The sequence below is a fragment of the Rattus rattus genome, chromosome 17, assembly GCF_011064425.1.
Source record: "Rattus rattus isolate New Zealand chromosome 17, Rrattus_CSIRO_v1, whole genome shotgun sequence".
In the NCBI taxonomy this organism is placed as follows: domain Eukaryota; kingdom Metazoa; phylum Chordata; class Mammalia; order Rodentia; family Muridae; genus Rattus; species Rattus rattus.
In genome coordinates this window covers 30,124,942-30,152,911 of record NC_046170.1, presented here as the reverse complement: position 1 = coordinate 30,152,911, position 27,970 = coordinate 30,124,942, and the positions used below count along the sequence as shown (strand labels likewise).

Here is a 27,970-nt window from a genome sequence, read left to right as displayed (position 1 = left end):
CCTCTCCTCCTGACTTTCAATTGGGCTATGGTTCCTATTCTTGTTCATTTGTGGAAGTTCTCTATTTTTAACAAATTTGGGCTGGAGAGATGGCTCAGCAGTTAAGAGCACTGACTGCTCTTCCAGACCAGAGGCCCTGAGTTCAATTCCCAGCAACCACATGGTGGCTCACAACCATATGGGATTTGGGGTCCTCTTCTGGTGTGTCTGAGGACAACCACAGGGTACTCGTTCATATACATAAAATAAATAATTCTTTAAAAAACAAATTTGTATTTTTTTGTGTGTGTGTGTGTGTGTGTGTGTGTGTGTGTGTGTGTGTGTGTGTGAACTCATGAAGGCCAGAGATGGCATCAGGTCCCCTGGAACAGGAGTTACGGTGGTTATGAGCTCCCGTACTGGTGCTGGGAACTGAACTCAGGTCTTCTGCAGTAGTAGCCAGTGAACTCGACCATGGAACCACGGAACTAATTATTGTCATGGAGTTGGGCAGGCTTTGGTCACAGTTTGGGCACCAAACTGGAATGAGGAAGTGGGTGAGGGCTTCCTCCAGGATGACTCCACTTGAAGCATGGGACGTTCCCCAAATCTTTTGGCCCATGCGTCTGGAGAAGATACTATTTTTGTTTTGTCCATGTTTTCTGGGTGGGGTCTGGTGCATATGGAGCCCCCATCTTCGTATTCTCCTCCGACTCATGCCTCTCAGCTCAGAGACACTCCAGCACCACTAGTTATAACAGCTTTGCTTTTCAGGTCATGGCGACATTGTCTAGAATGCAGAGTTTCGTAAGCATTTCCCTCCCCCAGCTCACTATAAAAACCATCATTCCATCTATCTAAGTCATATTAAAAATCTCATTATTCAGTTACATTTATCCGCCATCCACTGATTTATTGCTATGGGCTTCATTTTGGGGGGTGTGGTTTCTGCTTTTATCCCATTACAATCACAAGGAGAATGGCAGCAGGCCTGGGGCTGGTACTCACGTCTGAATCGTCACATCCTCCCACCCATCTGTTCTTCTGTGCTCTGTGATGTCACATGCCATCTCTTCTTCGAGCACGCGTGCCTCATCGTGGTGGTGCCTCAGAGCCGAGTCACATCAGCTGTCCTCTGAGACTCTAGAGAGCTACAGTCTGCAGAACTGGCTTTCCTCGGCTAAGTCCCACTGTAGTATAGTTTCCCCGGTCTCACTTGGGCTTACCTCTTCTCGCTATCTCTGTCTCTGTTTCTATGTCTATATCTCTATATCTCTAGGTTGAGGAATCTTAGCTGGTCTTTCCTATCTCGTGGTTGAAGGAGACCATGTGGGCCCTGTCTGCCTGACCATCTCCCAAGTACTCTGTCCCCACCCACCTCAGAGGTCCGTCTTGCTGAGTGAGGCTTTCAGCAAATCTCCTTAAGTCTCAGGCTCCCTCATCATGGTTTCCTGCTCTCATTTCTACTTCTCCATGGGTAGGCTGAGCTCTTAAACTTGTGTGTGGGCTTGGGTTCTCCTTCAACCCTCCCTCCTCTTCCACAGCTCTGCAGTCTGACCTGCCCGTGGTCATCTATTCTACTGTAATCCTCACGCCCAGCAAAGCACCCTAGGAACAGTCGCACCCAGCTACTCAGAGGACACTGCTTCCTGCCTCCGACCTGCAGCAGGGGTGGGCTACAGCCTTTCCTCTCAGCTTGCACCAAGTTTGTTAGTGTTTGGAGATGGGCTTATTCACTGGGAGACGGGACTTGACCAGTTCCTCGTTTAAGGGACTTTGGTTGGATTTTCCTAGCAGGGAAACTTTAGGAAGTCATCGCCTTGTATAAATTAACTTCGTTATGATGGGCAGGAGATAATGGGCTGTCTTACTGGGCTGGAAGGTCTTTATACCATGCATGAGTCTTCCCACTGACTGACACTTGAAATAATGTATTGATCATTATTTGCAATTATCTGTATTCTTTCCTATTGGTTTCCTGGGTCATTTTGTATTTTTTTTTCTGGACTAAAGTTAAGCAACATATTTTTATTCTCTTCCTTTTCACACAAGCTCCCTGCCAAGTTACCTTCGGAGTTGCAGGCAGCAGGGATTTGTCAGTTTCACAGATGAAGAAGGGCCCGGTGGTGGACAGCAGCATCCTCACAGGCAGGGTGGTCACGTTCTTTATCACCAGGGGCTGGTAGTCAGGCTCCAGGATCATGTTAGGCTTCTGGACAAGGGGAGAGGGAAAAAGAAGAAACAAAACCAAGTGACAGTAAGTACAGTGAGCCCCGAGTAACAAGTCTCTTTTCTAACCAAAAACCTCAACACACACACACACACACACACACACACACACACACACACATAAACACGCACACACACACACACAAACATGCACACACACACACAACACACACACACACAAACATGCACACACACAAACACACACACAAACACACATACACACACAAACACACATGCACACACACAAATACACACACACAAACATGCACACACACACACACACACACACACACACACACACACACACACACACACACACACACACTGCCCCAACTTCACAGAGATGTTTATTTCCCTGGGTAGAGGTTTATAGAAATGGAGCAGAAGGAGGTAGGTTAGGATTTTGAAACATGAGCTTACATAACCCAGAAAACAGAGACTTCAGAGAGGCTCTTGTTGTTCAATTAAAAACAAAACAAAACAAACAAACAACCAAAAGCCAACCCCCTCCGCAAACCCTACGGAAACCCAGCCACTAGAGCAAACTCTCACTAGCCACATTGCCACGCCACCATGGAACAAAGTCTAATAAATCTGTGATATCTTAATGAAAGGCTCGAGGAATTGATATCACAAACAATTTTGCAATTTCCACCCTTATGCTTAAAATATTCACTTTTGCAGACAAGCTTGTCCTGTATATTGGCAAATACTCATAGGTCTTCCCTGTAAATTTTCCCCAACCAAGGGAGGGGTGGTGAAGCTGCGTAGCTCTGAGACCTGCTGGACTGCCCTGTTCAACAGAGAAGGGGCTGGGATGGATCTCGGGTGCGGTGTTTTGGCTCAGAATGGGGTTTCCACACTCTGATGTTGGGGGCTGCATTAATCTTTGTGTGATCTGAAAAGGGGGTCCATTAGCATCATCAATGGGAGCCTCAATCTCTAGTCTCTAAGAAGTCTGATCATTTTGGAGTAAACAGTAATAATAATAATAATAATAATAATAGTAATAACAATAATAATAATAACAATAACTCCTCTTAAAAAGTCTCCACATTTTGACTTGCGTTTCCTCCTCACTCCGGTTTGATTGCCCCCAGCCCCACTTTCACATTTTGATCTGACGGCATCTTCCAGCTGTTCTTCCAACACCCCCTTCCTCTTGCTGTGGTTCTTGGGATTCGGGGCCCTGAGTGAGCTTGGACGCCTCTGTATCTTTGGTGGTTACTCCGCCTGCTCCCATGTACTGCCGAGGTTATGTGAGAAGTCTTTGTCACGTGACGCCAGCCTTTCGTCCTCTTCCTCTAAGAATGAACACAGTCACTGACTCCCTGTGTAGTAGCAGCTTCTGGAAGGGGAAGCAGCATCTTCAGGCCCACTGAATAGCAGGCCTCACAGAGGGCTGTCCGTGTAGTGACCTTCCCTGAAGGCTGCTGTGTCACTGCAGATGGCTCTGAAGTGAGGAAGCCACACTTGGTTGGTTTTGGCACGAGGCCATTTGGAGGTTAGTGATGAGAAGGAACCAAGGTCCAGAGAAGCCAATCTATTTTAAAATGACCCCTTCTCTCTGGGCTGTCTGTCTCCTATCTGGATAGCAGTGGACAGAATCTGCTGCTGGAACTTTGTGAAGCAAGGAGACCAAGAGTTTCAGCCGGCTCTTTCAATCCCACAGAGATGCTGCTTCGTGTCTACAGTGTATGAACGATACAAACGGCACCGAGCTGATGGAGTGGGAAGAAAGAGAGGAAACCCTTTCCATCGGCAGGGTTGATATCTTTATAGTCTGATGTGCCACATGGGACACACTGCCCCGAGCCAACAGCAAGCAGGCAGAACGCTTGCATGCTGGACAATTCAATCTGGGTACCCAGCCCTCACAGGCCTCTTGTGCACGTTGTGTTTTATTTTCATCATTACTGATGAATTCTAATGATGGGCAGGGGATGGGTGATAGAAAACATGGTGGAGGAGAACTCAAGTTCCTGGAACACAGGGAGAAAGAAAGATGGGCAGACATAAACAGCAGAGAGAGCAGAGGATACCCTGCAGGAGTTGGTTTGGTCCTTCTACCCTGTGGGTGCTGAAGGGCTCGAATGGAGATCATCAGGCTTGGTGGTTAGTACCTTTGCCTGATGATCCATCTCATTGGCTCTCAATCCATTTTTTAAATCCAGTGGGAAGTTATTACCACGTCCAGAATTTTGCATGTTTTAATTTAGTGATAAACTCCAACCACAAATATTGAAGCAGGAATTCGTTAGCCTGCTTCTGCCACAGGGCAGGAGGACATGGAGACGAAGGGGAATGCTGACTGCATATGCTATGAGTGTTTATGGGCTTAGAAAAATTGAGTAAGAAAACTAGACTGCATATTTAGCATATAGTGCACAGAACAGCTTTCAATAAATCCTTGCTGAATTCCTCTGAATAATTGTTTCCAGGGGAAATATGAGGCCACAAAATTCAGGGCAGCTATTTGCCCATGGATAAACATGTTTTCTGATTACAGTGAAGGGCCTGGAAACAGCAGTTAGAGTTCCTAGGAACCCTCACAGCCTGACCGTGTTTGGTGTGTTGTGGGGTTTGTCAGCCTCACGGCCAGCTCTACTGCCACTCAGACTCTTACTTAACCTCCTCAACACCCATGTGGTCTGCAAGCTGGCAAAGCCAGAATCTTTTCTCCTCTGTAGACACTGTAGGTGCCTTGTATATCATAGGCATTCGAAACTTCGGTTTGACTTGAACTTGTATGTCTCCCTGAGTCCCTGGACTTCGTAAGGTTCCTTCATTCATATCCTAACATAGAACCTTGTCCGTGGGGTGTTCAACACATTCATTGAACCAAGCACGATGGAATGTACTTCCACCCTCGATGGCCTTGAGTGACCCCCTACAAACTTTGAGGTGATGAAAAGGAGTCCAACTGACCGCCCTGTGGTGGGTAAGGCATAGCCACACACACGGTTTCCTATGACAGCATGAGATCATGGGACAACGACTTAGTGAATGCTTGGCCTTCCCAGTAGGCTATGGGACTCACCAGGGAAGAGCTATCCTCACAGCTGAATTACTAGCATCAGACAGTGTCTGGCAGGTGAAGAGTCTGAATAAATAAATGTTCTGCTGAGCAGACAACATTCTAATGAATAAACATGGCCATGTTTGTCTTCTTTTCTGAAGTCCTTTAACAGCTTCCCAGAACGAACCCCAAAGTCCAGAACAGGTCTAGCGGGCACGCCAAACATATCTGGCTTTTGCCCCATCTCTAAAAGTCCCCCGCCATCCTTGGTATAACCTCTTTCCAGGGTGACCAGATGTTCTTGGCATGTTCTCTGTCTGGGGTTGCCTTTCAATTCTCATGTCTGCCTCGGCCTTTCCCCCAACAGAAGGCCTCAGCCTGGAGTTCTTTCCTCTTCCCTTGTCCTCAGAGTCACTTCTACCTTAACTTCAAGCTCAACTTGGAGCACCAGCTCGAGGAAGTAAACTCAGAATGAGCACACGTACAACCAAGGCCACACCTCCGGTGCTGTCCATTAACCTGTTACTGCTGGGGTTCAAAGAATGATATTCCCTGACTTGTGTGCTGTCCACCACCTCAACCAGTCTCTCAGCTTTTGACCGTGTCTTAGTTCACCAGTGCAGCCTTCAGCCTAGGACAGACGATCTACTCATTGGTTACTTATTCTGTAGAAATTGTAGGGGCTGTGTAGCTTCCTCATGGGTATCACAAGGATATACACAATGGAGCCTATCGCGGTGGGACTCTTGTGAAGAACACCTGGAGAGATGTAGAGAAATGAGCATGGAAGCCTAGCAATAGTAATCAGTAGGTGGTAGTCATTAATTCTAATTATTATAATTGTTGCTGAGTCTATTCCAACCCTTTCTCTGAAGTGATGTTTACTCAACTTAAAACAAAATGGTGGGGCATCCGCACACTTCATGCATGCTCTGCACTGATAGACCCCCTTCCCTTTGGTCTTATACACTGGAAATGATGGAGACAGGATTTCCATTTCAGAGAATTCTAGGCTTACATTTGGAACTTTTAGGCCTCTGAAACTTGAGAAGAAAAATAACCCAATCTTGGTGACGGGCGTTAACAGGACGCCAACGAATTAGGCTTCTAAAATGGAAGCACGAACATGTTGGCTCTGGCTAGAACACCCAGCCCTCCCTAGCCCAGCCCCGCTGACCTTTTCCAGCCGATATATGAGCTGCCTGGTGGATAGCTGGATCACTGGAGCTATAAACTCGCAGATGATGGTCACAGACATCAACAAGCTTTTCCCCTTCTGGGCTCCGACGATGGCCTGGCACACCAGCTTTTCTTTGACTTTCTGCACACAACATACAGTAGCAGTTTTGAAACAACCATCCTTCAGAAAACTTATCGACTTACCAATATCATAATGTCTTTGGGTCCAAGAAGGCCAGAGCTTTATAACACAGGACGGGCCAAAGAGTCTACATATGCTGTGAACAGATTGGACTGTCGAGCCCCCAGGATTGGGCTGTTAAAAAACCCGACATTCTCCTGATTTGCAAGCCCATTTAGGGATGCTTTAACTGAAGCTCCAGGTGGATTTAGTTCCCTGGTGGGCCAGATTTAAAGCCTCTTAAAACCATGCTTACTCTTGGTAACTACATTAAAAATATGCTTCTACTACAGACCGTGTCTCAAGGTTAGGACATGGGTTATGTGCATCCTTACAGCCGTAGTGTCCTGAAGGGTTTATCTCATGGTACCCTCTCAGTCAAAATAATGAGAAAAGGGATGCGACAGATAAGACTCCCCAGTGAGAGGCTCCTTCTATTCCCTTTATGCCGGGAAGATATGTTCTGCCTGAAAATACTTTGTGAAGAAATAATATAAAGGAAATAAGGCGGAATCTGTGACCCTAAAGAAGCTGGCCAATGGACCAGATGACTCACATTATCTCCAGAAGACAATGTCTTTAAAGATTTATTTATTTACTCTATATAAGTTCACTGTAGCTGTCTTCAGACACACAGATAGAGGGCATCAGATCCCATTACAGATGGTTGTGAGCCGCCATATGGTTGCTGGGATTTGAACTCAGGACCTCTGGAAGAGCAGTCAGTGCTCTTAGCCACTGAGCCATATCTCCAGTCCCAGAAGACAATTTCTTATTGCTTCTTATTGTAAAGAGAAAATTCAGTGTCTCCCCATAAGCTTCCTAAGGAGGGGCTTATGGGAACAACCTATCTCTGTTTCTAGGGTGGGAAAAACTCCTGGGTGATTTCAGTTTTCTTTTAAAGGTATTTGGTGATTTCCAAATGCCACAAGGGACTGTAAAGAGATACACAGTGCCAATATGCTTAAGGGGTTTAGGTTGGATGTGTGGAACTGATGTATACAAAACAGTTCGTTGTTGGAAAGCAACATGCCTATTTCGTCTACACAAAATTAGATGTCTATGAATGCTTTGTCTGTATGTGTATACGTGTGTGACTTATGTGCCTGGTGCCTGAAGACGCCAGAAGAGGGCGTGAGATTTTCTGGAACTGGAATTCTATAGTTGATTGTGAGCGGCCACATGGGTATTGGGAACTGAACACAGATCCTCTGCAAAAGCAGCCAGTGTTTTTAACGACCGAGCCATCTCTTCGGTCACCCCAAACAGGATGATTTTAAATGGGGTGTCAATTAGTCAGGCAAGGTTGCAAAACAAACAAACAAACAAACAAGCAAACCAAACTAAAGCAAACCAAACCAAATCATCCAAACAAATAAACAAAAAACAAAGAAAGGAAGAGAAGAAATCAGGGATGTGCGGCCCAGAACATCTGTGAAAGCATTCTATTTTCAGGAAAAAAAAAAAAAAAAGATTGCTGAGTGTTAATAAGAAAATTTGCTTGGAATGAAAACTGGATGTTTTTTGACCAGGGATTAGCTGGCTGCTTAGCATTGACTGTGTAATGAGGACATGCTTTAGATGGTCCTTTAAGGCTGGGGTTATGGTAGCTATAGAAACAAAGGGAAAACCGAGCAGAGCTGAACCTTGAAAGCAACGAATGCTGCCATGGTAACCCAGTGCTGCATGTGTAGTCTTTGAGAAACCACATCCCTTGTCATCCTTTGATTGCCAAGGGGCATTCCTAAGAAACAGATAGGGTACAGCAGGGAATTATTTGGGAGAAAACCAGCTTTTGAACACACTCTCCTCTTACCTTGGGCGTGGCAGAATAGCCTTCGAGTATCACGTCGATTGTCTGCTCTGGGTACAACTCCATCCTGACAGGGTGGAGTTGAAACACGGGGTTCCCGATATCTGTGGATTCCTGGGAGACCTTGGAGTGGCGGCTACTACCAGTAGAGCCCTTCTTACTCTGCTTTTCCTTGGGGTTGAAGTCATCATTCATCCAGAACAGTTGCTGGACCCGCCGTCCTTTGTTGGTCAGCTTGAAGCGGTAATAGTGGGTATCCAGGCTGGAAAAGAAGGGCAGGTACTGAGGGCTCTTGGGTTTGACGACACCCATTAGGTTTGTTCTGTTGGAAATACTTATAGAATGAGCAACAAAAGAAGACTTAAAAAAAAAAACCCAAAAACAACCATTCAGGGAGTCTAGGTCACAAGATTACTAAGATTCAAGGCCTCCCATGCCTTCTTTGTCTCCCCCAGCAGGTAGAGCCCAGTGTAGGATACACAGACAGCATTAGCATTCTTCTTAATGAAAGATGGTTCTGAAGTAAGGAAAGGAAAGTACCCAAGCTGGAGAAATCTGCTTTTGAAACATGTTGAACACACGTCTCCTGACTGAGATATGTCTGGTGACGGTGGGTTTACTTTGATGTTCAATGTGATTGACACGGATTGTGTCAGCCTTGACAGGACGCAGGGGCGGGACTGAAGTAGAAAAGAACACCAACGAGGCTAGACACTTTTCTCAGACTTTTTTTTTTCTTCTTTATGATTCCAAGTTGCAACTGTTTCGTTCAATAATTCATTCTTTCTCTACTTCATGGGTACTTATGAAAGACCTTCTTATTTGCCTAGCTCTTTATGAGGGAGCTGGAATTTCTAAGATATAATGAAAAAAGTTAAAGTGGTGTGTGTGTGTGTGTGTGTGTGTGTGTGTGTGTGTGTGTGTGTGTACTCATGAAGGCCAGAAGTGCGTGTGCGTGTATATGTCCATCCAATTTGTAGATTTAATCATAATATTTTTCTTTAAGGACAAAAGATCATCCAAGGAGAAGCAAGGTACTGCATGCCTGTAATATCAGCATTTACAAGGCTGAGGTAGGAGGATCACCATGAATTCAAGGTTCACCTGGCCTACATAGGGAGTTTCAGGTCAACCAAGGTTACACAGTGAGACAAACAACAGCAGCGGCTACAAGACGAACACCCCGCTTTTTCATCAACTGCTTATTTTTCTTATAAGATTTTATTAGGCTTTGAGACTCCCTCCCATTTGCTTGACTTCAGGAAATGGGAGTTCTCACAGGTAAGTTGTAACATCAAATAAATAATCAGGAGAAGTAATTTTAGGTGTCATTTAAAAACTCTAAATATTTGGGTTCGTGGGGCAGAGTCAACAGAATGGTCTCTACCCAACAATTTAACTTTATGACCAATGGTAAGTTTGGGGGAGAAAAAGTAAACATATATATTATTAATAAATTACTTTGGCCTTTGCCACTTATGTACGGTATGATTTTAATAACCACAGAAACCCATCCACCAGAACCATAGTAACTTCCATATCAGGATGGGAGGAAAAGCTCCAAATATCTTAGAGATTTGCACCCAAATTTGCAACCAGAAAAAAGGTGGCATGTGGCCATTCCTTTAGTACAGGGTTTGCCCAACTTCCTCTGTAAAGGGCTGAAGTATGTTACGTTAGATCTTTGGGCCATACGATCTCAGGCATAACTACCTGTCTCTATACATTCTTCTTAGTGTGAAAATGGCCAGAGACATACTGGCTGCAAGCCAACAGAACCTTCTTCATAGAAACAGGCAGTGGGCTATGGTGTGCCCATCAAGGCTTTTGCTGATTTTTTTTTTTTTTTGGAGTATTGTTGGCATCAAGAGTATGTGTTAAAAAGGAGAATACCAAGCTTTAGACAGAGGGGAACTGAATAGCTAATAACAACAGTTTGTTTATATATTCATAAAACTGCTAGCTAGCCCTCAAATTTCCAGGCAAGGGTTGCCATATCCTTTGGGTAGAGGATATTTGATGCTACTTATAGATTGAGAAGAGTCCCAAGCAATTAGACACGGTGTGAAGAATATTGGTTTCTGTTGTGTGCCTGTAAGAAATTAGAAGCATTACTATACAATCGCAAATGCCTTTCCTTATGGCCAAGAGATAAAGTAGAAAGGAAAGCTTTGATGTTTGATGTTACACCTGAACGTACGCAAAAACCCAACAGCTCAACTCCCCGGGTCATTGCTTACGTCGCTCTTGCTTGTTGCATTTTACAACTGGGAGCCATGTTTGAGAGCTAAAGCAGAGGAGAGGAGGGGTGGATGGGAAGTCCGTCTGTGGCAAGGACTCCACAGAACACAGCACCTGTGAGTCGGGTTCAGGACTGGTACATCAGAAGGCCGGAATGACAGCTGTAGGTGTGTTCTCAGTACAGCATCCCAGCCAAACCCTGGGAATCCGCTACTGATAACTACATAATGCCTTTGCGGAACCAGGAGTGAATCTCACACAAATCCTCCACCGGCTACATTCAAACCTCGGGTGTTTTAGACACATACTCAATTGCACTGCTCGAAGGGTCTCTGCTGCACTGCTTCCTATTGACGTAGTCAGACCTTATAGCCTTCCCTGGGTAGTCAGGGGATCCTTGGTGCTGTGATGGGGGCGGAGGGGGGAGCAAATAGAAGAAATATGTTGTCCAAAGTGACTGGCTCGGCAATGCCTGCTACTTTTGCAAAGACTTACCTTTCTAGGTAGACTCTAAGCTTACACTAAGCTGAGTCCGTATTTTCTCCATTTGTGGAGAGGATGAGAGGGGTGTTGAAATCAGAGAGGGAAGATTATGGCAGAAACTCTGAATCAAACATACAGTAGTCACTGCCCCCTTTTTTAAGCCTGGAGAATAATCACTTAGCATCAACTGTCAATTCTATACAGCCTAGGATCTTAGGACAAACAAAATACAAAAGCAAAAAGAAAAAAAAAAAAAAGGAAAACCAAAAACCAGAGTCAAATAATAACTTTTTTTTTTGGCAGTTGGCAACTTTATTTGACAGTCAGCAGGTTAGTCCTCATCCACATTGACCGTCTATGTGGTAACAGGCACCTAAGTTACCAGTGTGTAAAGCTTGTTTGGTGACTCCTTGTCCTCATCACGCTTTCTGGACAAACGTACTTGTATACGGTACGGAACAGTCCTTCTTCCCTTGGCCCGGACGGCTTTATTGAGCCTGCTGTCAATGTGCACATCTGGAGTCCCCATTACCTCAGCAAATTTCCCAATTTCTTTGAGTGCCCAAGGAGCACGCTTCTTGGAGCCCACTCCGTGGAGGCACTTGTGAATGTTGAATGTGTATTCTCGGGTCACCGGCTCGCTGACGGCAGAACGGCCCTTCTCCTTCTCTCCACCCTTCTTTGCGGGAGCCATTCTGCCGGGCCCAAGTTGGAAAGGTTCAAATAATAGCGTTTATCATGCTGGTCTGCGGGATCTACTCTTCATTAGTAATGGACGTCAGAGGTCCAGCCCACTGTGGGCGTGGCTAGTCCCTGGGCTTCTTGAGATGTTTGAGGAAATTGGTTCAGCAAGAGTCTGAGCATGAGACAGCAAGCAGCATTTCTCCACGTTCTGACTTGAGTTCTGGCTTCTCGCAAGTGATGTACGGTGACAGGGAAGTGCCAACAGAAATAAACCCTCCCCTAAGTTGTTTTAGCCTAGTAACAGAAAGGGAATAGAGCGCAGAGTGACAGCGTGGAAGTGTCTTCTTGTAGCAGATGTAACCGAGCTGCTGCGTCTAGGAAACGCCTTCCTATATCCAGTACATCCACCAAGGAGGGAAAGAGTGAGGTTAGGCTAGGACAGGGATGGAGGGGGCTTAGTTCTATTTAATTAAGACCAAGACGCATGTAATTACCTATACGAATGCTCCATGTTTCCCTACCTAAAATGCGATCCCAAGTTGAGTTCTGGAGCAAACGGTTTGTCGGAAACAATGGTCGAACCAATCCCAGTGGCCTGGATGGGGATCCGGTAGGTGTTACTGTGCTTAATCTCCAGGATGACCGTGTCTTTGAACGTCACTATGTCATTCAGGTTGGCAGTCAGCGTCAGTGGAATGTCATCTTCTGCAGGAACTGAGCCCTCACTGGGTTTAACCGTCCAAAGGGATTTTTTGTTTGCCTGCAATAGAAAACTACAAGTTAACTGGGTATTGGATGTGTCAAAATCCTCTGCTTCAAATGGCCCGCACTGTAGAATTCAACTTCAGAGAGAAACATTAGCATTTTATTTTAAGTTTTTTTAGAACCAAGGAAGCTGGATGTTTGTTAACTTCCCTTTTCAAACAACAGCCGGAGTCTGAAGAGCACGGTCGCCCTTCCGCTTTGGAATGAAGATTCACTGTGTCTCTTCCCCTTCACAATGACCATGATAAGCTCTCAACTAGTTATCCGCTCTAACCTCGTGATGCCAACGGGAGGGCCAGCTTTCCTTCTGGAATTTTCAAGGAAATGTTTCTCAGAGGAGAAGTTTGTAGAGTAAAGATGAGTGGCGTTTTAAGTAAACATGATGGGAAGTCACCCGGGCTTCTCTGTGTTTTTATCGGAATTAAAAGAATTTCATAAAAATAAATAAAAATATTCGTGTTATAAAAGAATTTCATTAGCTAAAATGCAAACTTATTTTTGAAATCTATTACGAGGCTGACTCAGACTTGGACGTGATACTGAGCCAACCCATTCTGACCGCCACACTGGAAATGGCTGACCCACCTTAGCACCGCTGGCCACTCTCGCCTGGCTCTAGAACTTTCTCCTTATCACTTACTGCCTTCTAACAGTTTCCCTTATCATACTTACTGTCTCCTGCACTGGAATATAAGCTTTGCATAGGAGGCATTTGTCACTGGTTTGTGTGTTTAGCTTTTTTTTTTTTTAACAGACACATCCTAAGTATCTACAGTAGGATGTAGTAAGAGCTGTGCGTGTAAAATACAGTGTACGCAGCAGACACTTAACCAATATTTGACAAATGAAGCCAGGTACGGTGGTGCATACCTACACTCTCAGCCAGAGGCAGGGGGAGCCTGAGTTCAAGGCCAGCTTGAACTGAATAACAGTAAAGACTGATGACTGCATGTACCAGTCTTTTATTTTGACATTAGCTCGTTCATTCTTGTGTAGGGTAATCTCTTTACTTCAGGTTCTCACAGCTCAAATGACTCGGTATTTCTTCCTTGTATTAGGTGCGGGCACGTCTCGTTTTGAGCCACTATGCGTTGTTCTGGGCCCTTCCCTGGAGTTACGTAGGGTAGACTGAATGCACCGCTGTACTTTCTAGTCCTTCAAATCCTGCGGCTCAGATTCAGAGGAAAACCTCAGATGTCAAACTGAGGTCAAGATGAGATGTCAATTATATATAAAAAAAAGACTTGTGCTGTAAATAAATAGCAATTAAAATATGGTTTCTGCTTCTGATGGTAATCTATACCTTACTCTTAGAACTTGCCCTTGTCTTTGATGCCCGCGGAGCATTCTGCTTAGAATTTGATCTCTTTCTAGAGTCCTTGGTTTGATTTTTTTATTTTTGGACAATTATCAATATGTGTCTATTTAAATATTATTTCTGCCTCATCCTTTACCTCTTACTGATTTAGAACTTCCTAATTACCTCTCAGTTATAGTCGGGCCTAGAGTGTCCCCTGGGGACCCACGAAGACTTAACATGGGGTCAGTGATGCCCTTGGGATGCAGAAGAAACTTTCAGAGGTGGGGCCAAGTTAGAGGAAGTGAGGTCGCTAGGGCGTTCCTTGAAGGTGATCCTGGGACCTGAACATCTCTTCATTGCACTCTACCTCCTGACTGCCATGAAGTGAAGGGGTCTGCTTCACCACGGGCTGTCACAGGGACAAAGGGTCCAAGTGTTTATGGATTGAAAATCTCTGAGACCAGGAGCCAAAGGTAAGCCTTTCTCCGTTTAAGTTGTTTATCGTGGTCGTTTTGTCACAGAGAGGCATAGCTAACTGACACACCACCTCTTAGCCTCTTAATTACATTTCTTTACTTTTACTCCCTGATTCGTGTTGGATGATTTCTGCTCAGTTTTCGTCCAGTTCATTAATTCTCTCTTTAGCCTGAGTGTAATATCCAGTTAAACGAACCTATCACATTTTTTATTTTGAATTTCCAAATTAGGTCTCAATAGTTGATATTTATGTTTGTAAGATTCTCAGCCTTTGGGAGAACTGCTAATATTCAGGTATTGTGGAAATATAAAAATACCCAAAGCACATTTTCTCCCCTCGAGGAGCTGATGTGACATTCAGAGAAGCCAGGTAAACAACAGAAATGCAAGTCAGGAGGAGGCTGGGGAGAAAGTGCCTGAGAAAATCTACAGAACATGGCGCTTGTCCGGAGGAGGGCAGGTTCGAATCCTCTGACTGTGACAAATGTATTATTCCCACAAATGTGAAGTTAGACCTAATTAACAACTGATGTGCTCCTAATTATATCACTATTGATTAAAAAGCCTAACCTACTCTCTAATTGTACATATAGGCAATGATTTCAAAATTAATAGGAAGCATCGTCCTTCCATTTTGATAGCTATTTCCTTTCATTTAACTCTGGTCCTATTTCTGGGAAGCTATTACTTCTACAAAATATTTAGTTCCTACCAGCAATACACTGAGAAAAGGCTACAAAAGGAAAGCCAGGGGGATGGTATGTAAGCTTCCAGAATAGTGAAGCAAACTCTCCAGGTCACTAGATAGGAATGTGGTTATTTGCTTGAAAACCTTCCCTGGCTTCCTAGACGTCTCTGAGTCCTGGGCTCAGGAGAAGACCTCAAAAAACAAAACAAAACAGAACAAAACAAAAAAACCCCAAACAAACAAACAAGCGTGGGGAGGAAACAGCGTATCTAAAAGTGACTGTAAAGTTCACTCCCTGCTCTCACTAGCTTTTCCAGTCTAAAGTCATCCTCTGCTGGACTAGAGAGGAAGGCCACGTGGTTAATAGCAAGACCGCTCTCTCTGAGGACCCAGGTTTGATTCCCAGCACCCACATGGAGGCTCACAACCATGTGTCACTCTATTCCAGGGATCTGATGTCCTTTTCTGACCCCCATGGGCTCCAGACTCACAGACCAGCACATATACATACACATAGGCAAAACACTCATACATATAAAATCTTAAAAAAAAAGATAAAACTAAAAATAAAAGTGTCCTTCTTCCATTTAATTTCCAGGGTGTATTTCCAATAAAAAGGAGGAATATCAAGATACATGCCACTCCATGCGACTCACATACAATGGTACCCATCAGTCAGAAACGTCCTGACAAACTTGTGGAGGGTTTAGTCTAGGCTTGTGCTAATGGTTGTTGCAAATGAGGAAAAAGTACAGATTATGAGCAAAAGTTAAGAGTCTGACAACAGGTGATGTCTCACAAGATGACATTCCAAATCCAGCCTAGTTCCAGTGCAGACTGGGAGGCTGGATCTGGTCAGTGGGATCCATCAGCCACTCTCTTAGGAACTGACTCACAGGACTCGTACAAGGAAAACCCGATGTTTAAACCCGCACGCTCACTTTCCAATTTGAGATTGAGGATAGATATAATACAGACCAGAAAGCTAGTTACTTTTCCCTGTGCTTTGAAGCCTACGTAGGAAACAAGAAAATTGCATATGAAAATGTAAATGAATTAAATGAATCCCAGAAGAACTTTTTTTTTTCAGATTCACGAACGGTGCTGGGGAAAATTTACTTCGACATTGGCATTCATAGAAATTGTAGGTTTGACTCAAAGTCAAAAGTCTTAGCATTCCTCATAATCTCTGAATGTGGAACCTTCTAGAGACACACAAGTAGAGGAAAACAATTAGACATTAAAGATTGATCTAGACATACTAGGACTTGGACAGAGATATTTGACACCTGTGGGGTGGGGAGATAAATATTGCATGACGCCTTCTCTTCCCCCAAATCTCTTTGAACCTTCATCACTCACATTCACCCCACCCTAGTAGAGTATTAGAATCTGTCAATTCCTGCTTCTCCAGAGCGTTCAGATACTGATGTTTGCCATTTACATGTCTTAGACTAAGGAGAAGTTTCAGTGGTTAAAAACTTTGTTGTACAAGCATGAGGAGCTGAGTTCAAATCCCCAGGACTCCTGTAAAGAGCTGGGTGTGGTCACTCCTGTGTGAGTGTAACCCCAGCTGTGGGGCAGGTGGTGACAGGATTTCCGGGGCTCACTGGTCAGCAGTGTAGTTCCAAGTTTAGTGGGAGATCCAAGGAAACAAGGCAGACTGACCGCAGGACACATGACATCCTTTGCTTTCATGTGATGACACGGGCCCACACTCCTCCCATACACACATGCCCCACACTTGCCTCACATGTATAATTAGAAAGATATTCCTATATACTTACTTTTAAGGAGGGTAGATGAACCGTTATTGATAAGAGAAACTACAGGGATGGAAGGAACGTCACAGTATTATGTTCATATTTGGGTTCAAAGAAATACTTCCCGACATAGCTTGTTAATTCATGTCCCAAAGACTTTTTTCTAACCAGTCCTAAAGTGAAAACAGACCAATCCTCTAGGGCATTAGTTACAAAGATGGCATCAAAGTGAGTTCCAAAAGAACTATAAATGCAAATTCAATCTTCTGCAGCCATTTAAAAATGGACCCAGGTGGCTGCGTTCCTCCCGGTGAGTGTCTTTGTCACTGGAGGTTGAATGAAATAATTCCAGCATGACCTACACCGTTAAAGCGATATATGGAAATGAATTTTTCATCCTGGGCTAAGCAGTCCTTCTATCTTGGCATTTTTACATTTCCAGTTTGAGATTCTAGACAGCTACTTTTAGATAAGGAAATGGTAGCTGCTATAACGGACCCCTGGGGCTCAATGGGTTGACACAGTATCAGCTTGTTCTCGAGTTGGGACAGAGGTGAGGACTGGCTTTTATTCCACACAGTCACCCACACACACCTCAGCTGAGCCGACTGTGACACACTTGGACACTCTGGCCATTGGCGAATCACTAGAGAGCGACAAAGGCAGGATGGAGACTTGAGTACTAGGATTTATATACCAAGAAGGGAAGTGCACATCCCTTCTGCCCACTTCCGCTGGCTAGAACTCCCCCACACAGACACACCTAATCTGGGAGGAGCCTGGGAAATGTAGTCCAGTTCTGGGTCCCAGCAAAGGTGATGTGGTGAGCTGCTGACAAAACTACTTCTTAGTTTAGACCCCAGCCACTGCCCAGGTGTGCCACCTGCTCCAACTCTCTCAAATCTCAGGTCTGGAAAGGTAAAGGGCTCCAGTGAGAGACTGGCCTGGCATTTCAAACCTGAGAGGGCCCAGACTTCCCATTCGTCTGTTATTGAGAAAATACACAGAGGCAGCAGGAGAGAGAGAGTAAGTAAGTGCTGGGTGAGAAGATTCTACTCCTCTGGCTTTTCTTCCCAATTTGTGGCTTTAAAGCATACTATATAGTTTTGTTCATCTGTGAGACTCGGCTTACAATGCAGCCATAAATCACTGCCATTAAGAAAAAAAGAATCCATACGTGTGGCATCTCCCAGAGATGGTCCTGTCAAAGTCGTTTTGCTCTCTCTGGCTATTTATATTCCTCCTCTGACCACACTATACACAGGGAAGTGAGGCTGTGGCCAGTGGGAGTGCTATTTCAGGTCAGGGGACATCAGTTTTCGATGGATGTGTGGCGTCTCTATTCGATTCCTGCTGACATGACGCTCTGGGAACAAGACCGAAGTTGCTCTCCAGGGCTGAATCAGTGAGTTTTCTTTTTGATGAAGCTTATTAATCAATGCCTGGCATAGAACCAGACAGCAAAATACATCATAGAATCTAAGGGCAAGGTATAATAAAGTGCCAGCTGCTAAGGCCCTGGGCCGTTCTCAGGGTAAGTTGGATTGGTCTAACGTGCTTGTGTGGTCTGATGCTTGACTTTCTAGGGTGCCCTTGCACTTGTGGGAGGGCCTAGTCAGTGTGGCATTTGCTGTTGGAGGAGGGAAGAATAGGCTAACAAAAGACCCTAGTACAGTCAGACAACAGTGGATGGAGAGAGGTTAGGAAGGAAGGCTCTGAGGAAAAACAGATGTGGGCTTGAGTCCCTGCCTAGCTGCTCTCCAGGTGCTGGACTTGGGGAATGTCACCTGCAGTGATTTGAATGAGACCCCCCCTCCCCATAAGACTTTTGAGTATTTGAACACTTGGTCCCTACCCAGTTGGCCGTTTGGGGAGGATTAGGAGGGTGTGCCCTTGCTGGAGGAAGTGTGTCGCTGGCAGCAGGCTTTGAGGTTTCAAAGGATTCCGATTCTGTTTTGTGGTTTGAGATGTGAGCTTGCAGTCCGCTCCCACAGACTGTCCACCCTACAAACTGTAAGCCAAACAAACCCCTTTTCCCTATAAACTGCATGGATTATGCTAATAAAATTGCAATAGAAAAGTAACTAAGGCATCCCCGGTTAGCCTATTGACCTAATTAGCTTTGCGTTCTGACTGTGCCTCCCGTGTGAGGGGATGGTTAACCACAGCCGCGTGTGCGTCGGTGCTACTGTACGTTACCATAAACCGCAACTGCTACTGTTCTTTTACTCAAATCTAAACTGTTCCCACAAAAATGGGCTTAATAGTATTTTGCTGGGAAACACTAGATTATGACATTGGGAAAATAAAAGATGGATTCTGAGAAAGAATTTAAGGCTTAACATTCTTACCAGAAAGGAGTGTTTGTGGAGATTTGTGGTTGAAGGAATTTTAAGATGGACCTTAAGGGACTGTAACATAATAGGGTAGCTATGGTGGCCCAGTAACTACTGAGCGCAGTCCATGTTGATATCAAGTGCGACAGGAGAGCTCTGTCAGCCATTCAGCTGCTAAGCAAAAATCTGACAGGGAACAGAGGAGCCAAGCTGTGGATCCTTCCTCTGCGGATGGACGAGTCCGTCCTAGCCAACCCCCAGCCCCACCCCAAGAGATGCAGCTTGGCTACCACACTTATCCCAGGCCTTGGTGATCCTGTGAGAAGGAAGCAGCGAGGCCAGGCCCAGAGTCTTGACAGATAACAAATTAGTATTGTTGTAAACCAGTAGGCTTATGAGAATTTGAAACCTAGCAATAGAAGATGACTATAAGCTTCTGTACATTTCTTTCAAAGATGCTCAGAGCAAGCCCTCCAAAAAGAATTCCCATTAAAACTTCAGTTGGAGCTGGAGAGAGGGCTCCATGGTTAATTGGTCAGGAGAAGTCGAGTGCTTACAATCAGAATACGACAAGGACAGTTAGAGGTGAGCAAATGCTATGCAAGAGCATGGCTTCGCACTCCTACAGAGTATGGACTTCCGATCCTAGCACTCTCGTCTGGCAGCTCGCAACCACCTTTAACTCTAGGTCTACGCTCTGACATCTTCTGGTCTCTGAAGGTACCCCTACCCCAGGCACATACACAAATAAAAAATAATCTTAAAAGAAAAAAGGATAGTAATGGCTGTTTCGGTTTTTTTCAGGAAATTAGAGCTGGGGAGTCAGCCATTTTCACAGCCCATAGCTAACATACATAGGAAATGCATGCTTATGTGCACATGTGTGTGGTGGTCATGGGAAGGGTGGAGGATTTGTGATATTTTGCAGTTCAGAATTCCATGCCCTCCACTGATTACTGATGAGCCCTCCTTGCAAGGTTCCACAGATCTAATGTTAACATCTGCCTTTGATTTGTGAAGACGGGCTATCACCCTGCACCTCGTATGCAGGTCAAGCTCCCAAGGTCGCTATTGCTTGCACGGGTCATGCTCACGATCCGTGCTTTGACAGACCTGCTGTTATCAGAGCTGATAACTATGAAGCCTGCAGGAAACGGCACCGTGAGCTTGAGAACAGCCCCTTTGCCATTTGAGACCCATGAGGTTTCCTCCCATGAAATAAGGGGAAGCAGATAACAACAGGAACCCACTCGTGGAGCGCGGGGTGAGGGGTTGAGTTAGACTTCTATTATCTCAGCAGACGGCCCATTCTCTGTGGGAAAAGAACAATGGAGTCTCACTGAGGCCTGCCCCCTTTTCATCCTCTAAATGGCATCTGGAGTCATAGACCCCTCTCCCTTCAAGTGAGTCATTTTGCTGCTTTAAACAATTAACTGGGGGTTAAGAGGGAGATGTAGAAGGACTGATGTTAGGCTTTCCAGGGGAGGCCGTGTGGGGTCATGACTGCAGAGTGTGGGTTGAGGAGTCGCATGACTTAGTGGTCAATTCTGGAGTCTGTCATCTGCCACTAGGTGACCCTGGGCTGGTTTTACAGTCTAAGTTGTAGGTTCTCCATCTGTTAACCTCGTTTTTTTCTCTTTTTCTTTTGGAACCGGGGATCGGTCTCTGTAGGGAGGAACTCCCTTGAACACACAACCCCCAGGGTTATAGCTGTATGCTGTCACATTTCGCTGGATGTGCTCTATGAAGATGAAATGGGTGCCGAACAACCTCACGCCTTGTCCACTCAAGAAACAGTGAGCTTTCTTCATGTTACTTTCTGGTCCACGTCACTGATGGCGCTATACCACACAGACCTGAGCCTTGTCTTCTTCTGTGGAAGATTCTGGAATGGCTCCTTACTGTCTCGATCAGTATCCTGAGCCCCCTTTAGAAATCCATGTATCCCCTCCATAAATTTACCCCCTTCCCTCAAAAGTTCTTCACGAAAGCTTCAGATCACACGAACTGCAAATGTGGTCAAGCTTTGCCATGTTTTGTTCTGTCTGGTTCATGTCTAAGCCCCACCCACCCATTAAGACTGGAGACTCATGGTTTGGGATGGGTGGGTCTTAGTGGGACCTCAGGTCCTTCTGAGACATCATCCTTGCCCTCTGCAAACATGGTGACCTATCGTCAGGTCTGGTATCCTACACATGGGCTCTGGCCTGGAGACTCTAGTCTCAGTTCTCCTAAGAGGGCACCAATGCCTTTCCAGACTTGCTGCCTGGGGCAGAAGGTCACCTGCCCTTCCTAACTGAACCAAGTACAGTCATTGCACATAAACGCATGCCCATTTCTGGCCTCCTGCTGTCTAGCTTTGAGCTTCCAGTCGGATCCTCCGACTGGCAACAAGCTTTCCTTTGACAGAGGAGCTGGCCGCCTCCTCTTCTGAGCTTACATTTTATCATCTGGCTGTGTTGCTTGTGGGTTCGGGTTCCTTTCTTCTGTGAACTCCAAAGAAATGAGCCGTTCTATTTCTGGTTTGTTTCTCCCCTTGGTCATCAGAGTGCCAGCAATGGGTCAGGGCTCCAAAATATTTACTTCATGGTCAACAGATACATGAAAAATGTCCTGTCTCACTGGACGTTCTTCAGGAGATGGAAGAAACACAAGCTTACAAAAAATATTCAAAGCACATCTATTGGTTTTGGCAAATGTAACAGCATTGGTAAGAGGGTGGGAGGGGGCATTGTACTTTACATCTCTTTGGGGGGCCTGGCTATAAGTGGTACACAACTTCTGACTGATGCTATGTTGGAAGTGAAAATAGCTGGCAATGAAAGTCATGTTGTCCCTCGGGGTGGGGGGAGGGAGGGCATAGGCCTCAGGGGGAAAACACTAGAGAGTAAACACCCAAAATCTAGCAGTGGTCGTCTGCATGCTGGGGTAGTGAGTGGTGCCTTTCCCCATCTTTAGCTGTTCTAGAAGGATGTTATTTGTGGAAGGTCAGGACAAGGGTGGTGCACACCCACTTCAGTGAATAAATGTCTCCTCCTAAAAGCGATATAGTAGTTCTCTCTCCCTGTCTCTCCAGTTTACAGTTGACAGGCTTGGACTCAAGGCCTTGTATATTCTACATAAATGCTTTACCCCTGAGCTATTCCCCAGCCATTCCTTCTCTTTAGAGCTCATTCTCCCTACCCCCTCCTTCCTCTTCTCCCCCTCCCTCCCTCCCTCCCTCCCTCCCTCCTATCCTCCCTCCCTCCCTCCTTTTTGCTTTTTTCCACCCTACACGCAAGAAGTCCTGGCCATCGTCCCCAGAGATAGCCACCATTAGTAATTTTCTGTCTTTGCAGATGTATTTTTATGACTAAGGGAAAAAAAAATCCCATTTGTTTGCATCCAGACATAGCCTTATATAAATGGCGGGCGATACACTGGATATATAGTATTTTCTGTGCTGTGGGGCAGGTTTTGTTGTGACTGGGTTGGTTGCTCCCTGGCTCCCCAGTCATGATTCTCTTATTTTGTTGTGCTTTTTTCCATGTAGACAAAATAAAAGAGATTTGGTTGCGCATATGAGATTCCCTGTCACTCAAGCCATGGCTCGGCATGCTTGTGGAGGGGGAAGGCTGTGGGGATTGTAAGGCCAATTAACTCTGTACTAAAAGATTAAGTGTACACAAGTTTCACTGTTCTCAAGTAATTCGTACCCGCAATCTGCCAGAAGGTAATCTGTTCTTCTTGAATGGCATTGCCTTTTAAAGACTCAGTGAAAGGTGTCAGAGCACACAGAGTTACATGCAAGCAAATAAGATAGCTCCTAGGTGCTGCACATACAGACACACACAGACACACACACACACACACACACACAGACACACACACAGACAGACACACACACACACAGACACACACACACACACACACACACACACAGACACACACACAGACACACACACAGACACACACACAGACACACACAGACAGACACACACACAGACACACACACACAGACACACACACAGACACACACACACAGACACACACACACACACAGACACACAGACACACACACACAGACACACACACACAGACACACACACAGACATACACACAGACACACACACAGACACACACACAGACAGACACAGACAGACACACACACACACACAGACACACACACACACACACAGACACACACAGACACACACACACACACACACACACACACACACAGAGACAGACAGACAGAGACAGAGACAGACAGACACACGCAAACACAAAGACACACACAGACATACACACAGACACACACACACAGACACACACACACACACACACACACGATTTGCATGGTTCTGAGGTGTTGTATAAGTAAGGATGTCCTGAGGAGAAAGATAGCATTTCTGAAGAGCTATCTGCTAAGCAGTCCGTTTTCCTTTGACCTCTGACATGAGAGGATGCTTGCCCACCAAAGCTGATGCTCTAAGATGTTTCACAAAATGACTCCTCTGTCAAAAATTTAGGGAAATGGGAGGAAAGCGAGGCCAAGGCAGCATTGGAGGCTCTGCTCTCCAGAGCTCCATGTGACTGGAAACCTTAAGGCTTCTCTTGCTGTCCCTCACAACTACTGCTACCACCACTACGTCCTCCTCGTCCTCTTCCTCCTCCTTTTCTTATTAAGGAAAGACAAATACCAGATCTTCTAATACAGTTACCAGAAAATATTTGTCTTTCCATAGGCCGTTTCCCCTGGCTCTTTGTCTGTCAGATAGCAATTAAAGCGACCATTGACCAAATTCTTACTTTTTCAGCAGGTACTTTCTCTGTATACCATCCTGCATAACCTTCAAGATATCACTGCCATCATTACGTCTAAAGAGAAAGAACCAAAGGCTCAAAAGGGTTAAATGATACAGCCAGTATGTGAAGAACTAGGATTGGTTCCTCAACATGGCCATGCTACAGCTCTTCTGAGTGACCGAGATGCATAGAGCAGCTGTGCTTGGGGTGTGACCCTCCCACCCCTGGATCTCGTCTTCTCTGCCAGAAGCAAACTGATCTAATATGCTATCACAGAGAGGCGGGTTTCTTTTGTCTTCTACATCGCGAGATTTAGGATATGTACTGCAATATCATTACGACTACTATTTACAAAAGAAATATTCCAAGTGGACTCCTGCAGACAGCTCTGCCATGACAAATACATATGTTCAGTCTCTGTTTTCTTCCTCGTGACAGAGGGGAGGAAAGGGAACTGAAGAAAAACGCCACTTTCTCTCCAGTGAAGATCCTCTGAGGGGTCCACCACCCACCTCCAACCTTGTATTTTGTTTTTAATTACAGACAGGTGCTAATTTCGTTTTGTCCCCAACTCTGCGTGGAACTGTGGCTGCGTAGGGTCAGTGCACAGGACAAGGGGAGTGAATGCGTGAGCTGACAAGGACGGCAAAGGGCATCTCTTAAACATGACATGGGCTGGGCGGCTGCCTCTGACTGTGGGGGGGAAGCTAAACCTTTTCAAAGAGAAGGAAGGGCGATGTAGGGGAGGGAAAAAGCTGACCTCAAACTCCCTCTGAATGATAGCTTCTACAACTGCACACCTGAATAGTAGTAATAGAAAAAGCAATTTTCCAAAACTGATTATGAGTCAGGACGAGTAGAATGGAGGAAAACAAGCCTGCCAACAGGGATATTTTTTTGGACAGCTCCCTTTCATTTACAAATGCTCTCCGTTCATTTCGCATTTAACTTATACTCAAACTAATCATATTTGACCAGTAGCCTTATCATCCTAGACTCAGGAAGGTGCTGACCCAACACATTACCTGCTGTCTAATCAATGGTTTCCTCCTGACAGTGTGGTTTAGATCACCAGTGGGACCTGGTGGTCTCCGACTTCAGTCTTTCATTTTTCGTTTTGCCAAAGTGAACAAAGTCTCAGGTCTGGTCCGGGTGGGCATGGAGGTGTGGGGTGAGAAGCTCACTATTCTCTGGGAAGCTCAAACCTTTGTTTCTAGAACTCTTGATCTTATGGCCACTGGGACCCTCTTATCACTTGTGGATGATGGCTCAGAATGAGCCCAACTCACATTGGAGTGACCATGGTGGACGTTCATGAGCAAAAGGAAAGATACTCCTCATAATAGCCTGGAAAATTATTTTCTTCCTGTCTCTTTATTCCTAATGTTTTTTAAATAGATTTTCACAACTAAAGTCAGGACCAACCAAAGAAAATACAAACAACAGTGCCCCAAACCCTCTGCTTTCTTATTTCTGTTGAAGACATATTCTACTGTTCTCTTGAGATGGATTGTGTATTAGCACCTACAAAGGGCTAAAACACAGAGGACTGTCTGTCAGCCAATGAGTGTAAGCTTTAAAACATCTATTTCACTTTAACCTATCAGAAAACGAGATAAATATTTGAAAAAAGTGTTTAACATAATTACATTCAAACTCAAGATAAACATCACATGAATCACACATGGGACAGACACGATAAGGGCTTAAGAGCCATGCACCTTCCAGGTTTTAGCCTCTGAACATTAGTAGAGAAGGATGAGGAAGAAGATTAGAAACCAAGAAACTCAGGGATGGGATGTGGGTCGCGGTTCCTAGGCAAGGCAGTTTCTCTGTGAGTGACAGAAAAGCTGTAATGTTCCTGAAGCTGCAGGCTACACGTGCATGTGGCCTGGTGGAAGGGGAGTAAAGTGGAGAATGTTGGGCAGCCTAACTGTCGGGCAGGCTGACTGTTGGACAAGCCACCAACCACACAACAACCTGAAAACTGACTTTTCCAGTATCTCATAGGAAGGCAGGCACAAGACTTGATTCTGGGCTGATGACCACACAGTCCAGAGTGAAGGTAAATGAGAGGCTGCCAGAAAGGGAGGCGTGCGTTGAGCACTAAGAATGAGGCACATATGTGCTCCACGCCAGACTGACTTATTTGAAATGCCGAACATCTGGAAGAACAGCTGCAGACAATCAGGCAATTGATTCACTCTTGAACAATCAATAGTGCCAGCTGAGATTGATTAGAAAGTACATCTGAGATCCCCAGAGAGCTGCAGAATGGGATAATACAACCAAAACAAAGCCCGTGAAATGAGGACAGGGAGATTGGACTCGGGAACAAGCATTTATAAATAACTAGTTATAAATCTTGGAAGTGAAAAATACAGTCTCTAAATTAAAAATGTAGAGATGGGTTAAGTCTCAGATCTGCCAAAAAACCAAGCCAGACTTTGTAATTTAGAGCATATCACTGAGACAAAGAAAAGAAAGCATGAGCAAGAAGTAAAATAAAGATATCTATATGGGATAGTACAAGGAAAATTCTAGTAACATTCTTGTGTGTGTAGATATGTGTATCTATGAGTATATGTATATATTTATGAGTGCATGTACACATGTGTACATGTCTGTAGGTATATGTGTATATGTATGTGTGTTTATATGTATATGTGTGTACGGGTTATATATGTGGGTATGTGTATATATGTGTATATGTATATGTGTGTGTGTCTGTGTGTGTCTATGAGTGTGTGTATAATGAGTGGGGGTTATGTGTATGAGTATGTGTGTATTTTTTATTAAAGTACTGGCTGGTTTGTGTGTCAACTTGATACAAGCTAGGCTCATCGGAGAGAAAGAAGCCTCAGTTGAGGAAATGCCTCCATGAGATCCAGCTGTAGTGCATTTTCTTAATAGGCGATCAATGGGGAAAGGCCCAGCCCATTGGGGCGGTGCCATCCCTGAACTGGTGTCCTGAGTTCTATAAGAGAGCAGGCTGAGTAAGCCATGCAAGCAAGGACTCCTCCATGGCTTGTTCATCAGCTCCTGCCTCCAGGTTCCTGCCCTGTGTGAGTTCCTGTGGAAGTCAAATAAACCCTTTCCTTTCAAATAAACCAAGCAAAATAAACCCTTTCCTCCCCCAGGCGCTTTTGGTCATGGTGTTTTGTTGAAGCAATAGAAACCCTAACTGAGACAAGCAGGAAACAGAAGCAGCAACAAAGAAACACTTTTCAGATTCTAAGTCTCAAATCTTCTGACACATTAAACAGAAATTTAAGAAAATTAAAGGTTTTTTAAAAAGTTTCAAAAATGAGGAGTTAAAAAGTGACAAGTCGGTCTTGAATGAATAATGATGCAACTGACAGAAATTACCAGCAAATAAGTAAGGCAAGAGAGCAACCTTCAGAGGAAAGGAAAGGGAGGAAAGGACCTGATGAACAGAAGGTTTCAGAAAGCTGTAATTTTGTAAGGAGAGATACAAACTAGGCTAGGCTATATGGTGCTGATCCATGATAACAGCAACTTGGGAGAGTGAGGTGGGAAAGCCTGTGCTAACAAGAACTCAATCAGCCCGGGCAAGAGACCCTACCTCAAGCTAAACCAAGTAAGCCAAGCCAAGCCAAACCTGTGGACCATACAAAACACAGCATGGGAAGAAAAGGGAAAATTACAGAGAAAACAAGAGGGGCAGGCCATCAGGGAGCTACATTTGTATCTAGGGAATGGTTAATCAGGGACTGACAACAGTCAACATTACCACCGTCAAGAAGAGAGGATTCATTCTACACAAAATGTAAAGAACAATGAGGTTATGGGAAGGTCTCCATATAGTGGCTGTGCAGAGCAGTCCTTATTCTTTTTTTTTTTTTTTTGGTTCTTTTTTTCGGAGCTGGGGACCGAACCCAGGGCCTTGCGCTTCCTAGGTAAGCGCTCTACCACTGAGCTAAATCCCCAGCCCCGCAGTCCTTATTCTTGAGGAAGTTTAAAATACTTAGTTCATTCATTCTTGTTAGGGGAAGATTTAATTTGCTAAGAAAGTAAGTGTAGC

The 27,970-nt window shown here is 44.9% G+C and overlaps 1 protein-coding gene across 1 annotated transcript in view; it reads right to left on the bottom strand.

Annotated features, from left to right (window-relative positions):
* Positions 1-27,970, bottom strand: part of Hydin (HYDIN axonemal central pair apparatus protein) — a 351,132-nt gene that overhangs the window by 166,353 nt on the left and 156,809 nt on the right. The window contains exons 20-23 of the mRNA XM_032887538.1: positions 12,330-12,568; positions 8,404-8,662; positions 6,405-6,548; positions 2,048-2,191 (exon numbers count right to left, since the gene is read on the bottom strand). Coding sequence (XP_032743429.1) covers positions 2,048-2,191; positions 6,405-6,548; positions 8,404-8,662; positions 12,330-12,568 — 786 coding nt within the window. The remainder of the gene's footprint in view (positions 1-2,047; positions 2,192-6,404; positions 6,549-8,403; positions 8,663-12,329; positions 12,569-27,970) is intronic.